This window comes from Saccopteryx leptura, chromosome 1 (assembly GCF_036850995.1).
Source record: "Saccopteryx leptura isolate mSacLep1 chromosome 1, mSacLep1_pri_phased_curated, whole genome shotgun sequence".
Taxonomy (NCBI): Eukaryota; Metazoa; Chordata; class Mammalia; order Chiroptera; family Emballonuridae; genus Saccopteryx; species Saccopteryx leptura.
This window is the reverse complement of record NC_089503.1, coordinates 351,835,991-351,852,816: the sequence shown is the minus strand read 5'-3', so window position 1 is coordinate 351,852,816 and position 16,826 is coordinate 351,835,991. Positions and strand designations below refer to the sequence as shown.

The window sequence follows — 16,826 nt, the reverse complement described above, 5'->3', positions numbered from 1 at the left end:
CTTTTCAAAAGGAATTTAACTCTGCACCTCATATCCACATAGTTGCTCCAACGTGGTAGCTATTATTGTTAATTCAATATCTACAAAATCTGAACGATGCTTCGTACGAGTGGTTTACCCATAATACATAGTATAAATATATGTTGTAAATTTTAATGTTTCATATTCTCTTACATATTTATACTTCATGAAAAATGACATTAAAAGGAAAATGACTAAATCTTTCCTAAATGATCTAAATAGCAGAATAAAATTTAGGAGTTAGAAATTACTATGGCCCTGGCCGGTTGGCTCAGTGGTAGAGCATCGGCCTGGCGTGCGGAAGTCCCGGGTTCGATTCCCGGCCAGGGCACACAGGAGAGGCGCCCATCTGCTTCTCCACCCCTCCCCCTCTCCTTCCTCTCTTTCTCTCTCTTCCCCTCCCGCAGCCGAGGCTCCATTGGAGCAAAAGATGGCCCGGGCACTGGGGATGGCTCCTTGGCCTCTGCCCCAGGTGCTAGAGTGGCTCTGGTCGCGACAGAGCGACGCCCCAGATGGGCAGAGCATCGCCCCCTGGTGGGCATGCCGGGTAGATCCCAGTCGGGCGCATGCGGGAGTCTGTCTGACTGCCTCCCCGTTTCCAGCTTCAGAAAAATACAGAAAAAAAAAAAAGAAAGAAAAAAAAGAAATTACTATAATTGATCTGGATTTGGAAATTAAAAGCCATTTTTATAACCTCTAAATGAAGGGAGATGTTTACATCTAAAAACAAGATTATACAGTCCAGGCTTTTACAAAGTTTAGTTTGTGCAGTCACAACCTGTATGAGATGAAGATCTTAGCAAGAGACAGTCTCTGAGAAAGAGATGGAAAAAGAACCTATAACATAATACTAATTTTATGATATAGTCATTTATCCTAATAATGGAGTTGATTACGGCTAATTAATAGCAAAAAGTATTGTCATATAACTATTTTAAGTATACAATAGACCCCACTTATCTGCAGTCTCACTTTCTGTGGTTTGTTACCAATGGTCAATCTTGACTGGAAAATATTAAATGGAAAATTCCAGAAATAAGCAGTTCTTAAGTTTTAGATTGCATGGCATTCTGTGTGGCATGATGGAATCTCTGCTCTCATGCTTCATCTTGCCTGGCACTTTGTCCAGCATATCCACGCTGTATACCCTACCCTCTCGTTAGTCACTGGATAGCCATCTCTATTAACAAATCAGTTATCAGACAGAGGAAGACCACATTCACATAACTTATAATACAGTATATTGTCATAATTGTTTTATTTTGTTACTATTGTTGTTACTCTCTTAGCATGCCTAATGCATAAATTAAACTTTATCATAGGTGTGTATGCACAGGAAAAAAACATCGGCTATATAGGGTTCGACATTGTCTGTGGTTTCAGACATTCACTGAGGGTCTTGGAATGCCTCCCTGTGAATAACCAGGGGACTATCGTAATCACATTACTTATTATCTGGGTATTGTGAGTCACAGATGTACAATACTGTGGTTTCTCAAGATAAAAAGGAAGGTCAAAGGTTATCTAGAGCCCAAAAATATTTTAGCCAAGTTTTCACCCAGCTGAGACTTACCAAGTCCTGAAGAAGAGAAACCCACCACCTCCCAGGCAGCCTATACCATCCTCCAGCTGCTTTAAAGATATAAAGAAAAGAAAAACAACCGTTCCTTATCTGTGGCAAATATTGACTTAGTGTTTATCAGACACTCGTCCCTCATCTAAGGGTTAGACTCCCTGAAGTTTAATAAAAAGCTAATAATTTATAGCTAGCAAGTAAAATCCGGGAAGCTCCACATCTCATGCCAATAACGTGGGGGTTTACAAAGCCCAGAGACTGGATTTGGTAAGCTCCAAAAGTCAACCCAAGGCTGACACACAGCATCTTGATTCCTCAATGTTAGATTGAAGCAAACTGAAAAGAAGGGAGCGTTTTAAACAGCCAGAATTTTGGCAGATCAAGATGATACGCAGAAGAAAGCAAACCTGCAAAAAAAAAAAAATAACACCAACATAAGAGGGATATACTATTAATCTTACTAATCCCAAAATCTGAATGGGTGAGCCAAAACCAAAAAGGTAGGGAATGTCAAAAGATTGAGATGAAAACTCAGGGAAATAGGAGTGTGCTTTGCAATAATAACCCATGCTCTTGTCCTGATTGTACAAACAAGAAAATGGAAAACCCTCTATGTCTTCAGGACTGTTGGTCTCATCTGGGAACCTGCGCTTTCCGTGCTTTCACTTTCCGTGGTGGGTGGAGTATCACAGCATCAGGGGGGCTCAGCTGGGACAGACTCGAAACACTCCCTCTCAACCCCCCATCACATTTACACACGGCAAATATTAAATTCACTTGTTCCGTCAAAGTGCTAAAAAAGACTCCTATATCCACAGCAGGAAGGCTTTCACTGTTCCAAACTTAAAATCCACCTCTGTCCAAAACCAGAATTCATGTCACTCTATTTCATTACTGGGTGGGACCATTTGCTCTAACCTAAGCATAACATAAGGAAATGTTACAGAGAAAGTCATGAAAAGGACATTTTTATATTTTTTATTGATTGATATTTAAAGAGTGGGGAAGAAAGAGATAGAGAGAGAGAGAAGCAACTCTTTGTTCTATTTATTTATGCATTCATCGGTTAATTCATGTATGGGCCCTGAGCAGGGCTCGAACCCGCAATCCTAGCCTATAACAATGATGTTCTAACCAACTAAGCTGCCCCGCAAAGGCAAGTCATTTTTAAAATGCTTATTTTTATTTGTAATTATGGTGCCTCTACTATATCATAAGATAATAAATGGCAATGCCTAGTGGATTCACTAAAGAACAAGGTTGCTATATTTCTTGGCAGTCTTGCCCAACACTTGCCATGGCCACTGGTATCATATAATAGAGGTAAGCAGTGTTTTTTTAATAAGTAGTATATTTATGGACAGCTTGCATATGTTTGTCTTTTCTTAGACTCATTTTAGAGGGTTTTTTTTTTAATTTTTGTATTTTTTAACAGTGTTTTTGAAAAAACTTATGTACTATTTTTGCATTTCTTTCCAGGGCATTCTTGGCTCAGGTTTTGCATTAAAAGTACAAGAACAGCACCGCCAGAAACACTTTGAAAAAAGAAGAAACCCAGCTGCCAACCTCATTCAGGTAAATGTCAGTGTAATAGGTAGATGGCAACATCTGTCTCCGTAAGTGCTTGCTGGGTCCCTTCCAAATCTCTGTGCTTCATTGCTTTGTAGAGCTACTGTTTGGTTTAGTTTGGTTTTTTGTGGGGGTTTTTATGAAGTTGGAATTTGATCTACAGTCTTGGATTTGAGCAAGTGTCCCCCATCCCAAACAGAATAATAATACATATTTTCAGTAAATGGTCCATGTGTTGTTTAGGTTAATTAGTCCTGCCAGCAAGGCCATGCAGAGGTTAGCAGCTGTGTTGCTCCTGGAAAAACCTAATATGTCTTCTGAATTACTCAGTGAAATATAATTGATCATTAAGCCATGGAGCAGAACATGGCATTGTTTCCTGCATTACAATTACTTTCTCCTGCCAGATGGATGCCACTGATCGGCAGAACACATATTTGTTTAGAATGTCAAAGTTTACTTCCTGTGAAATCTCTTTTAATGCCATCTAGAGCAATAATTTGAAATAGTTATCTTATTTTAAGAGCTGGGGGATTATGGACGACTTCAGTGTTTGAGAATATGAAATCATAGGCATATTATTTGAAAGCTAACTCATAACATATAGGTTAACATTTTACTTTATTGTCTATAACTCAGGATTTGCTTCAGTACAAAAGGGAACGCTCCTCCTTTTGCAATCCATGTATCTTTCGGGAGTAACACTATCTTAGAACCAAGTTGCTTAAGAATCACAAAATATACATATATTTGTCTATAGAGCCACAAGATAGAGTTGATATTCAATTACAGGCACAATGGTTATGCATTCTCATTTCCTCCCTTCCTGCTAGCCAATGCGAGATCCAGAACTCCTAACAGAAGAGGTTTGGGGTGGTGATCTGAGGTGCTAGGAGACCTGTCTTTATGATGTAGGAACAAGCACGTTGTTTTAACTTGGATGGTAGGTTTAAGTGGGTGGGTTGAGGGGTTGGGGAACCACTACACGACCTTACCCTTAGCCTCCACGCAGGCTGTGGTATGAAATACCTTCAACAGAAAGGAAGCAAGGCAAAGGAGTGGATGAGCATGGTCCAGTTATATTATGGAAGAGATCTGTTTTGTATCTAATGACTAAATGAGGATATTAAATTTTAAATCAAGCTATTCTGCAACTCTTGACAAAGAAATGGACTACTAGGCATGACTTCTAATACAAACCACTGATAGTCTCTATTTTTTTTTAACTTCCAGGCTTTAAAAGAACACTAAATATAAAGCAAGCTTTGTTTTCTTGAAGGAAAATATTCCTAAGTGGTAGGAGTTTTAGATCTGAAGCCAAGTGAAGAAAGAGGTGTCACACATGCTAGTGTGTACACAGCTACCCTGAGGCCCAGAACTGATAGCCTTTCATTCTTTGATTTTTCTTCACTGATTGTGAGGTGTTTCATACTTCTAAAGAACTTTTATTCTTACTATTTTTATCTTTTAATTACCCTTTCATTTATTAATCTTTTGATTCCGGAACAATGTTTTCCAACCTGTGCATGGAGAAGTTGTATCCTAGGTCTCTTGTGTCCATCCAGGCAGCAAGCCCTGGCTGGCCACAGGCCCAATGACAGTACCTTACACATGCCTAGACTACTTGCTCATGAGTAAAGTTCAAATTTATTTGAAACCCTTTCTACGTTATTTATTAGCTTTTTATTGTATATTTTCTCAACACATACTCAAACTACGACCACTTCTGTCTCTAGAAGTTTGATATTTCTAGCTATGAAAACGGGACTCTCTACCACAGACATCTGAGAATATTAGCTATTCTGTTAGAAAGTGAGCCCTCTGAGGAAGGTCTGAGCATGTGTCTCTTGTGATGACATCAAGTTGTGCTGCCCAGTGCAGTGGCTGCTAGCTGTTTAAATTTAGAAAGTCAGTTCACAGTGCACTAGCCACTTTTCAAGTGTTTGACAGCCACATGTAGCTGTTGGCTATCCTATTTCACAAGGCAGATATAGAGATTGATGGGAGGAACTTTCTTAATCTAACTTATCATTACCAAATACTAAATTGTGCAAAAACAACTTTCAACTGAACTTGAAAATAGATACTACTCCTGCTACAAATCACTGCCAGAGACATTATATGTCTACAGCCATAGCAAGTCAGGGCCTTCCTCTTAGGTAACCTATAAAAGATGGAGAAGAGGCCGATGGAGCAGTTTTTCCTGGAGATCTGGAATTTTATTTTATGGAACTTGGTTGTGTAACATATTGTGATCAATAAGTGAACTTCTACAAACATAGGTAACAGTGGAATGAAATTATTAATTTTTCTTTTACTTAACTTAGCTTCCAGATCTTTTTCTTAAAACTTTAGTTCACGTGTTGTTCTGAACAAAAAGACGGTAAAATGAAAGGCTTGAAAGGCTCAAGGGGACTTTTAACATCTAACTGTAGTTTCAGTAATTAAATTAGAAGCTCCTAATTTAAAAAACGATTTTCCCTCATTCAAATGCAATTAATTTAGTTATTTGTTATAGAAATTATATAATTATTAAATGTATTCACTGTTCTTCCTGGCTAGCCCTCAGCCAGAATTCAGGGCTTTAAACCTTGATTCTATGTTATGCTTTAAACCTTGATTCTATGTTATAGAAATTTATTTTTATTATGGATGCACTAGACAGCGAGCCTCTTTTGCTGATCTATTTATTTTCTTTTCTTTTTTGTTTTTTTTTTTTTTGACAGAAACAAAGAGAGAGGGACAGATAGGGATAGACAGACAGGAAGGGAGAGAGATGAGAAGCATCAGTTCTTCACTGCAGCACCTTAGTTGTTCATTGACTTAGTTGTTCATTGACTGCTTTCTCATATGTGCCTTGACCAGGGGGCTAAAGCAGAGTGAGTGACCCCTTGCTCAAGCCAGCAACCTTGGGCTTCAAACCAGCGACCTTTGCACTCAACCAGCGACCATGGGGTCATGTCTATGATCCCATGCTTAAGCCAACAATTCCACGCTCAAGCTGGTGAGCCCATGCTCAAGCCAGATGAGCATGCGCTCAAGCCAGCGACCTCAGGGTTTCAAACCTGGGTCCTCTGTGTCCTAGTTCAATGCTCTTTCTATTGCACCACCACCTGGTCAGGCTATTTTTTTTTTATTTTTTTTTCATTTTTCTGAAGCTGGAAACGGGGAGAGACAGTCAGACAGACTCCCACATGCGCCCGACCGGGATCCACCTGGCACGCCCACCATGGGGCGACGCTCTGCCCACCAGGGGGCGATGCTCTGCCCATCCTGGGCGTCGCCATGTTGCGACCAGAGCCACTCTAGCGCCTGGGGCAGAGGCCGAGGAGCCACCCCCAGCGCCCGGGCCATCTTTGCTCCAATGGAGCCTTGGCTGCGGGAGGGGAAGAGAGAGATAGAGAGGAAGGGGGGGGTGGAGAAGCAAATGGGCCCTTCTCCTGTGTGCCCTGGCCGGGAATCGAACCCGGGTCCTCCGCACGCTAGGCCGACGCTCTACCGCTGAGCCAACCGTCCAGGGCCTTATTTTCTTACCCAATAAGCCTGCCTTGGTTTGCTGAACACACAATGCATCAAGACCAAGACCAATCTCACCAGAGCCACTATCTTTCTGAAAGGGCACCAAAATGCCCAAACTGCTTTGTCATGTGGTTGGTGAAACAACTAAATTAACCAGCATTGCAGGGTTTGAGGGGAAAGTTTCAAACCCATCACAGCAGCTTGCAGCAAATTTAGCTGTGTCTATATCTTTGCATGATTTATTTAACTTAAGTTTTCATTTTAAGTGGAGCAGTCTGGGAAAAGAAAGCAGCTCTCTCCAATGTTTTGAATACCTGTCCAAGTGTCACAACTTTTAGTATTAATACCTAAGACTCATGAAGTGCATTTTAGTTTGCAGAAGTTTTCTGATACATTATGTCACTTGATCCTAAGGACAAGCTTAGAAAGAGCTAAGACTCAAATCCCTAGTGTCTGAATTTGAATCCATCACTCCTTTCAAAGAGCAGGAGTTGCATCCTCATGTATATATTACTGAATCCTTAGGATTAGTATTTAAAGGTACTTCAAAGTTCCATGCTATAGGTTTATTTCTGGAGAGATTGGGACAATTCAGGGTAGAGCCAAGATGCTTTACTAGAAACAGAAACAGGAGAATTAAGTGAAATTTTGTGAAATAAATGTTGACAGATAGACTTACTTTTTTGAAAGGAAGAGATTAGAAGATGCTGATATGGGGAAGTTAGCTGGTCCCCCTCCCAAAAAAAAATTATCTACCTATCTATCTATTTTTCTATCTGTCTATTAACTTTGGCTTTAACTAGTAAAATATACGTGTTTTCACCCCATTGCCTTAAAGTGAGGCCACCAGTTAATAAACTCAAACCACTTATACAGAAATTCTACATATTTTTGTGCTTCAGTCATAAATAAGAACAGTTTTAGAAAAAAAAAAAAGTTCCTAGGTATGAAAAATATGGCATCAGAATAAAAGAAAACAAAAATAAAGTTGTGAAAATCTCTTAGAATGTAAAAGAAAAACACAGGGATGGAAAATAAGACAAAAAAGAGAACTATCAGATGACCCTTCCAGGAGATCAAATATCCAAGTAACATGAGTACCTCAGAAAGAGAACAGGGAAACTAAAGGGAGGATTTTTATCAATGAAATGTTACATTATAATTTTCTGAAACTGAGTGGCCACAGTAAGAGGACCCACCAAATGCCCAGCCTGTGATAAAAAGAATATTTCACACTGAGGATATCATAGTGAAATATCAGAACACTTGCAAAGCAGGAGCATCCTAAATGCCTTCTGGACAGCACATTTCCAAAAGTTCAAGAATCAGTACTGTATAGTCACTAATAATATTAAAATGAAGGGGTTGCCTGACCAGGCGGTGGTGCAGTGGATAGAACGTCGAACTGGGATTTAGAGGACCCAGGTTCAAGACCCTGAGGTCACCAGCTTGAGCGCGGGCTCATCTGGTTTGAGCAAAGCTCACCAGCTGGACCCAAGGTCACTGGCTCGAGCAAGGGGTTACTCAGTCTGCTGTAGCCCCACGGTCAAGGCACATACGAGAAAGCAATCAATGAACAACTAAAGTGCCACAACAAAAAACTGATAATTGATGCTTCTCATCTCTCTGCATTCCTGTCTGTCTGTCCCTATCTATCCCTCTCTCTGACTCTCACTCTGTCTCTGTAAAAAAATAAAAATAAAAAAAAATAAAATACTCTTTAAAAAAATGAAGGGGTTAAGCAAAGAAAAAAATCCTTATAGACACAGACAACAGTGTGGGGATTACAAGAGGGGAAGGGAATAAGAGGAGTAGAGAAGGGTAGAGGGAAACAGATGGTGTTGGAGAGAGAGGCTTGACTTGGGGTGGTGAACACACAATGCAATATGCAATATACAGATGATATTATATATTGTAGAACTGTGCACCTGAAACCTATATATTATTAACCAATGTTACCCCAATAAATTTAATTTTAAAAATGCAATAAATAAAAACGTTTTTTAAAGATAAACAAGAAAAACTGTTTCCAAAATAAGAAAAATTATTTTCAACATAATATTTAAAACTAGTCATTGAGTATGAGAGTAACATAAAGACATTTTTAGATATGCAAGATCTCAAAACTTTACCTTCCATTTACTCTTACTCAAGAATCTACTTGATCTATATATATATATACATATACATATATATACATATACATATATATATATGTATATATATATACACACACACCACATTTTTTCCCCATTCATCTATTGATGGACCCTTAGGTTGTTTCCATGTCTTGGCTACTGTGAATAATGCCTCAATGAACATGAGAGCATGGATATCTCATCAATATCCTGTTTTCATTTCCTTTGGATATATTCCCAGAAGTGGGATTGCTGAATTGTATGGTAGTTCTATTTTTAATTTTTTGAAGAACCTCCATATTATTTTCCATAGTGGGATATAAGATGAATAAGGTCTAAAAATAAAATTAAATATACAAACTAATATAATAAGATCTGAGATCTAATGTAAAACATGGTGACTCTAGTCAATAACACTATGTTATCATTGAATTTTGCTAAGAGAGTAGAACGTAAATGTTTTAAGACACAAGAAAAAATAAATATGTGAAGTGATGGATATGTTAATTACCTAGATGGGGGGAATAGTAGGTACATAAAGGCAAATCAAAATATTAAAGTTAAATACATATATAACTATATATATTTACCACGATGTGTACTTCAAATATCTTACCATTTGGTAAGTCAATTATATCTCAATAACGATTTTAAAAAAATGTTTTAAGAAGTTATTTGAATAGAATTGTTCTTTCAAAACAAAGAGATAAACTAAGAAAAAGAGCTTTGGGATCCAGGAAACAAGAGTTCCCACACAGGAAAAAGCAAAGGGAATTTCTGGGATGATAGTGAAGGGAAATCCCAAGACCAAAGCCACAACAGGCCTGGAGAGCAGAGTGAGCAGGTGGCTAGAGAGAGCCAGAGGAACCTCAGGGAAATGCAAACCGGAACTGACGGGCTTTGTGATGTATTCAACTAGTGGAAGTTTAGAGTTCTTTTAGAGAACTCAGGAATGTATTCATAATAGGTACATAAAGGCAAATCAATAAATTAAAGTAGAAAAAAAATTATGCAGAAAAGAAAATGTCATGATACATCACATTGCTGAACTAAGAACAATAGTTACAGGATCATGATAAAGCTAACACGAAATAGTAACAACTAAAAATTGTTGGTAGAATGAGAGAAAAGAAAGAGAATGTGTAAGAGAGATGTCATTATTTTTCATGGTAAGAAGTTAATTGAGCTTAACCAGTCAGTAGCACAGTGGATAGAGCATTGGCCTGGGGTGCTGAGGTCCCAGGTTTGAAACCCCAAAGTCACCAGCTTGAGTATGGGCTCACCAGCTTGAGCTTGGGGTCACCGTCTTCAGCATGGGGTTACTGTCTTGAACATGGGGTCACCATCTTGAGTGTGAGAGCATAAACATGACCCCATGGTAGCTGGCTTGAAGCCCAAGGTAGCCAGCTTGAGCAAGGGGTAACTGGCTTGGCTGGAGCCCCTCTCCATTAAGGCCCACATGAAAAAGAAGTCAATGAACAACTAAAGTGCCGCAACTATGAATTGATGCTTCTCATCTCTCTCCCTGTCTGTCTGTCCCTATCCCTCTCTCTCTCTCTCTCTCTCTCTCTCTCTCTCTAAAAAAAAGAATTAATTAATTGATTGATTGATTGATAGTGCCTAAAATTGAAAAATTAAGAAATATAAGTATGATAACAGTCCTTAGAATTAGGATTCTTGGCCCTGACCAGTGGTTCAGTGGTAGAGCATCGGCCCAGCATATGGACGTCCCAGGTTTTATTCCTAGTCAGGGCACATAGGAAAAGTGATCATTTGCTTCTTTCTCCTTCCATTTTCATTTTCTTCCTCTTCCTCTCCCACAGCCAGTGGCTGGATTGGTTCAAGCATCAATCCCGGGCCCTGAGGGTAGCTCGGTTGGTCCAAGGATCAGCCTCAGGCACTAAAAATAGCTTTGTCCGCAAGCATCAGCCTCAGATGGGGTTGCTGGGTGGATCCCAGTCTGGGCACATGTGGGAGTCTGCCTCATCAGCTCCCTTCCTCTCACTTAAAAAAAATTAGGACTCTTAAAAATAGAAGCAACTGCCTGACCAGGCGGTGGCGCAGTGGATAGAGCGTCGGACTGGGATGCAGAGGATACCGGTTCGAGACCCCGAGCTCGCCAGCTTGAGTGCGGGCTCATCTGGTTTGAGGAAAAGCCCACCAGCTTGAACCCAAGGTCGCTGGCTCCAGCAAGGGTTTACTCGGTCTGCTGAAGGCCCGCGGTCAAGGCATATTTGAGAAAGCAGTCAATGAACAGCTAAGGTGTTGCAACGCGCAATGAAAAACTAATGATTGATGCTTCTTATCTCTCTCCGTTCCTGTCTGTCTGTCCCTGTCTATCCCACTCTCTGGCTCACTTTGTCTCTGTAAAAAATAAATTTAAAAAAAAAAAAAAAAAAAAAAAAAAAAAAATATATATATATATATATATATATATATAAATAGAAGCAACAACTCTAAGAAGTGAAGGCAGTTACGTATAAGGAACAAAAATCAGTGAGAAGCAAGGTGGAAAAAGGAATTACTGTTTTTCACCCTGAATCTTTTATATCTCTAACTTATTAAATTATGTACCCTGAAAATAATCAGTTCTATGTTAATTATACTTTTGGATGGTCAGCTGAAATTAAAATTTTTAGAAAGGGTCAAATGTGTAATACTCCAGACAGTACAAACTAAATACTCCCTAAAATTTTAATTATACTGACATTGTAGTTATAATTATAGACCAAATTTTGAATTTATTTGGCTGCCTAGAACTCTGGAGTCGCCTGGTAAATGGTAAATTTGGCTTTCATTTTGCTCCTTGTTGACTCATCCTTTGGAGTATATATGCCGTGTAAATTAAATCCCTCTGGGGCATTATTTTTTTCTTGCCAACCACTATGTGATTTTTGGCTTGAAATATGGGAACATCAGCTACTTGATCTCATGACTGTGGTTTTGAGGTTCCGCTACTAGAACAGAGAGAGAACTAAGGACAGGACAACATTATTAGAGTCTAAGAATAATAAAGTTCTACTTCCCACTTCCACTTTGTTAACAATATCAGCCCCAAGGTGGATACCACGTGCTCCTTCTGTCCCTCCCATTTACAAGACATATTTAGGGAAAGAGTAGTGAAAAGCATAAGAGCTTAGCCATGGAGATCAATCTGATGAAAAAAGAGCAGGAAGCCAGGTCTCATTGTTAAGAAAATCTTCAATTTTCTAAGAGTGACCTCTTCTACCCTCAATTATATAACATTGGCAGGTGATGTCTTGGTCTCATTTTTGTTGTCTTGTTATGGATTTTTTTTCACGGGTATCTAATAATGCACAGACCTGCTGTGTGCTTCTCATTCTAGTGAGTCTTGTTTCCAGAGTACCTGAGTTATGTATATATGGTGCTTTCTATGAGAAGTGTTTAGTTAGAACAGCTCCTACGTCTTCATGGCATTGGAGGGTCTCTGGGCCTCTCTATGGAAGAAGCTGCCACGATAATTCCAAGTGTTTTCGTTACGCTAGACCACTGTCTAAATTGTGTTTGTACAATATTTGCAAAATCTGACACTGATACAACAATAATTGCTTTATTTTCTATAAGATGCCAAGAGGCTCAGCTAAGTTTTCACAGATTTGTAGGATAGATTAACATGAGCCGTTAGAGTAAGGCTCTAGGCAAGGCATTCTGCTTCAATTATTTAAACTTTCCTTAATAACATTAAAAAACCCTCAGGTCCTACTATATTTTTTTAGTTTAGTTTTTAATATCACTTCTTGAACATTTTATTGAAGTGTAATGTGCATACAGAAAAGACCACGTATCCTAAGAGAACTGAGCGCTCCTATATGTGCAACCAGCACAGAAAAGAGTGTGATTTTTCTGTGCCCTCTCAGTCACTGTCCCCCCAGGGCAACCACTGTGCCACCTTTTAAAAACCTATTTCCCTTAAAAACAACAACAAAAAAAAAAAAAAAACCTGTTTCCCTTGAGGTATTTATTAGTTTGTACTTTATGGAAATGGAATCACACAGCATGCACTCTGTTGTGTCTTGTTTCTCTCACTCATCAATATGCATGAGTTCATCCATATTCTTGAGTGTAGTTACAGTGTGCTCTCACTGTACTATTTCATTATGTTAATATTCACAACATGTCACAATGGCTACTTGGAGACCACATGGCGTGCACCAAGGGACCTAGAGGAGCCCGCCTCACAATCTCCTACACAGGTTTCATGAGAAGGCCCAACCCCTAGTCCTCATGGGTATTTATAGATACACACAAATCAAAGCAGAGACAAGAATGAATAAGTCAGGAAAGGGAACTTCTTTAGAGCAGACAAAAGGGCAAGGGAGTAGCTCAAATGTCCCCACCTATTTATTAATCAGAATTGCTAATTCTATCCCTATTGTACTGCCTTCAGTACTTTTGTCAGTGGAACTATTGTGGCTTTTGCCTCAGGGCCCTGAGCTCTGTTCCTGTTCTATGTTCCTATTCAGATCCTCTACAACATTGTGTCTATTTATTTTACTGTTGATAGGTGTTTGAGCATTTCCAACTCTGGTTTATGAAGAATAGTGTTGTTTTCCACCTAATGGTCCATCTATTTCAATGAGCACGTATAAACGTATCTGCAGAGCATATATGTAGGAATGTGTAGCATTGTCATAGAATCTGTATGTGTTCAGCTTTAATAGATACTGCCAGGCAGTTTTCCAAAGCAGTTGTGTTAATTTTTAACTTTTTGTTCAGCACACCTTTATCCAATATTCTCAGGAAAAGGACCATTATTAGATCACTGTTTTCTTCATTGTAGGTTTGACAATTGTGAATGATAGTTACATAGCAGGAATGTGACTTATTTAAATGAATTTGCCACATAAAATATAATGCTTTGGTTGATGAGTTAGAATAAAATTTTTTCTCTCAGAATTTTGGAGTAAACCCTTGGTCATTAGAAATGTTTTCAGACTTATTACATAGGAAAGAAATTTGCCAAAATCTATATTGAAAGTGAGTTCAGACAGTGAACAGTTCAGAGGGAAGCTTTGCCAACAGTCATGGAGCAATCAGCTCAGGACAGTGGAGAGATTCTAAAACCAAGGCTAGGCAACCCTCTTAACCTTCTGTAAACCTCTTATTTTATCTGGACCTTTCTTTTTTTCATCTATAAAATAGAAGGTCTTACTTCACACTCTGTGAGGATTACAGGGAAATGCTTCACATTATATATGTCAAGTGTAATTATATGAAGTAGACAGAGCATATGTTTTACAGGGAGGTACAAACATATTCTTAGATCATGACATTAAATCCTTAAGTGCTTTCCAGTTATATTCCTAGAAAATACATTTTCCTCTATCTTGTTTAGCCCTGTTTTTGTTTGTTTGTTTTTGTTTTTTAGAGAGAGAGATAGAGACAGGAAGGGGGGGGAGGAAGGAGATTAAAAGCATCAACTTGTAGTTGCTTCACTTTAGGTGTTTATTGATTCCTTCACATACATGCCTTGAAGGGGTGGGACTCAAGCCAAGCCAGTGACCCCTTGCTCAAGCCAGCAACCTTGGGATCATATCAATGATCCCATGCTCAAGCCAGCAATCCCGCACTCAAGTTGGCAACCCCACACTCAAGCTGGCGACCCCATGCTCTAACCAGCGGCCTCAGGATTTCAAACCAGGGCCCTTGGTGTTCTGACAGGGGCCTCAACATCCCTGCTGAATCCACTGCCTCACCATTGGTAGGCTAGCCCTGCTTTTTGTTATCACTGTCTTTATTTTTAGCATTAGAATTGTCACATAGTTCAACTTCATGAAATTTCACTAAATCATTAACATACCCTGGTGGTCATCAGTTTACTAGCCAGTTACTAGTTAGCTTCCTAGTGGCACCATGGGTTTTCAGTAGTCATTTACCTCCGTCTTCTCAAATAGTGACTAAAGATGAGCAGTTGGGTCCTGGAGTGCATGTTCATGCTCAGGTAGCTTACCTCAGATACTGTCATATCTCTGCCTAACCAATTCAAAATTGCTTCATGTTACACTTCTTAGGACTTTTGTTTTTTGGTGTGAGTTGTTTTGAAAAGCAGTTCTACAGATGTGGCAGTATATGTTTCACAGCCAGCTGCAAATGCCAAAGTGGTCATCAGTCTCTGGACATTTGTCAGGGCTGAGTATGACAAGAAAAAGATTCTTAATGTGTATGAACATAATAATTGCCCTTTATTTCACTCTATCTTTCCCTCTTTTTTGTTTTTATTTTTTATGTCCCTACATATATCACCTGCAGTGTGTTTGGCGTAGTTATGCAGCTGATGAGAAATCTGTCTCCATTGCAACCTGGAAGCCGCACTTGAAGGCCTTGCACACCTGCAGCCCTACCAAGTAGGTATCAGTGTGACAGCTGGCGCGGTAGCAGTGTCTTCAAACTTGAAAAGCAAACCATACACATACCCAGAGCGTTGATTTGGGGCTTGTCTTTCTCTTTCTCTTCGAGAGATTCCAACCCGTTTAGCAGCAGCTCAGGCACAAAATTCAGTGGACTCAGCGTCACTCCTCACCATCCATAGATGTGAGGGGCTTAGAGATGAAAGGCACTTAAACTTTTTTGTAGAGAGTTGTTTCTACTATTTAATGTTTACTCTCTCATATCTCATTCCATACCACCCACCAGAATTCTAAAGGTAAGCACTACTGCTTCTTAAAAATAATGATTGTTTAATCTCCATCACTCACCTGATCCCAAGCGGGGAGAGCGTTGAGAGCAATGTATCTTTGCTCCATGAAGTCCCTCGGGGCCGTTTCTCGGACATGTCCCCTTATAGGAGGGCCCTTAGGTTTTCACTTGTAAATCAAACTAATATCAGTAACAAAATAAGAGAAGAGTTGGAGTCCTAGAAGGATTATGGTTTACAACGAAGCAAATGAAACTAAACAGATTAAAATTTGGAATTAGCGTTCAAAATTAAAAGTTACATCACTTACATTCACATTTCATTGGCCAAAGCGTGTCACCTGGCCATGCCGAAACTCCAAGAGGACAGGGAAGTGCAGTGCTGCCACGTGCCTGGGAGGACAAGAGAGCCAGAGGAAATGTGAACAGTCCTGATGCTTGCCACATGAACTTTAATTTTCCAGAAATTTCCTTAGTCCTGGAATTCTGGACTCCATTTCAACTAGCAGAGCACATATTAAATCATAAATACCATCTAATTAAAGAAATCTTCATTGAAACAACCAAAATAAGTCAGTCGAGGTCAAGTCTTCCTGTGAGTCACCCAGCTTGATTATAATGGTCAGTTACCCGAATTGGTCAAACATGATCAAATCACTTATAGGACTTAAGATTTTAGAGCACTAGTTGTTTTCCTTTATAGTCCCATAGAACCTTAATCCTAGTGGCTTCCTAGGATTCGAGTACCTAACTACTATGGCTCAGTGAGAGGAATTTCTTCCTTACTGATGTGGAAGAGAAACTGGCTGGGGAAACCTTCACGATGCGTTCCCTGGAACTGCAGCGTCAAAGGTGTGGGACGCAGCAGAACACAGGCTGTTGCGGGTGGCAGATCCATCTGTAACTGATGGGACCTGCTGGATTGCCCTGGCCTGTGGGGGGGCTTCAGCTCTCCCATCCGCAAAGTGAAGGACAAGCGTTGGGCAAGATAACTTCTAAGCTCTAATGGAATATGTCTCTTAAAAGTTGGTATTAGCCCTGGCCAGCTGGTTCAGTGGTAGAGCATCGGCCTGGCATGTGGAAGTCCCGGGTTTGATTCCCAGCCAGGGCACACAGGAGAAGCACCCATCTGCTTCTCCACCCTTCCCCCTCTCCTTCCTCTCTATCTCACACTTCCCCTCCCATAGCCAGGGCTCCATTGGAGAAAAGTTGGCCCCGGGTGCTGAGGATGGCCCCATGGCCTTTGCCTCAGGCACTAGAATGGCTCCGGTTGCAACAGAGCAACGTCCCAGATGCACAGAGCATCACCCCCTGGTGGGCATGCCAGGTGGATCCTGGTCAGGCATATG

At 40.0% G+C, this 16,826-nt stretch overlaps 1 protein-coding gene across 3 annotated transcripts in view; it reads left to right on the top strand.

The window, feature by feature from the left end:
• Positions 1-16,826, top strand: part of KCNQ5 (potassium voltage-gated channel subfamily Q member 5) — a 592,119-nt gene that overhangs the window by 491,890 nt on the left and 83,403 nt on the right. For all 3 annotated transcript variants that reach the window (XM_066359020.1, XM_066359022.1, XM_066359021.1), the window contains exons 7-8: positions 3,077-3,172; positions 15,094-15,188. In XM_066359020.1, the coding sequence (XP_066215117.1) occupies positions 3,077-3,172; positions 15,094-15,188 (191 nt within the window). The remainder of the gene's footprint in view (positions 1-3,076; positions 3,173-15,093; positions 15,189-16,826) is intronic.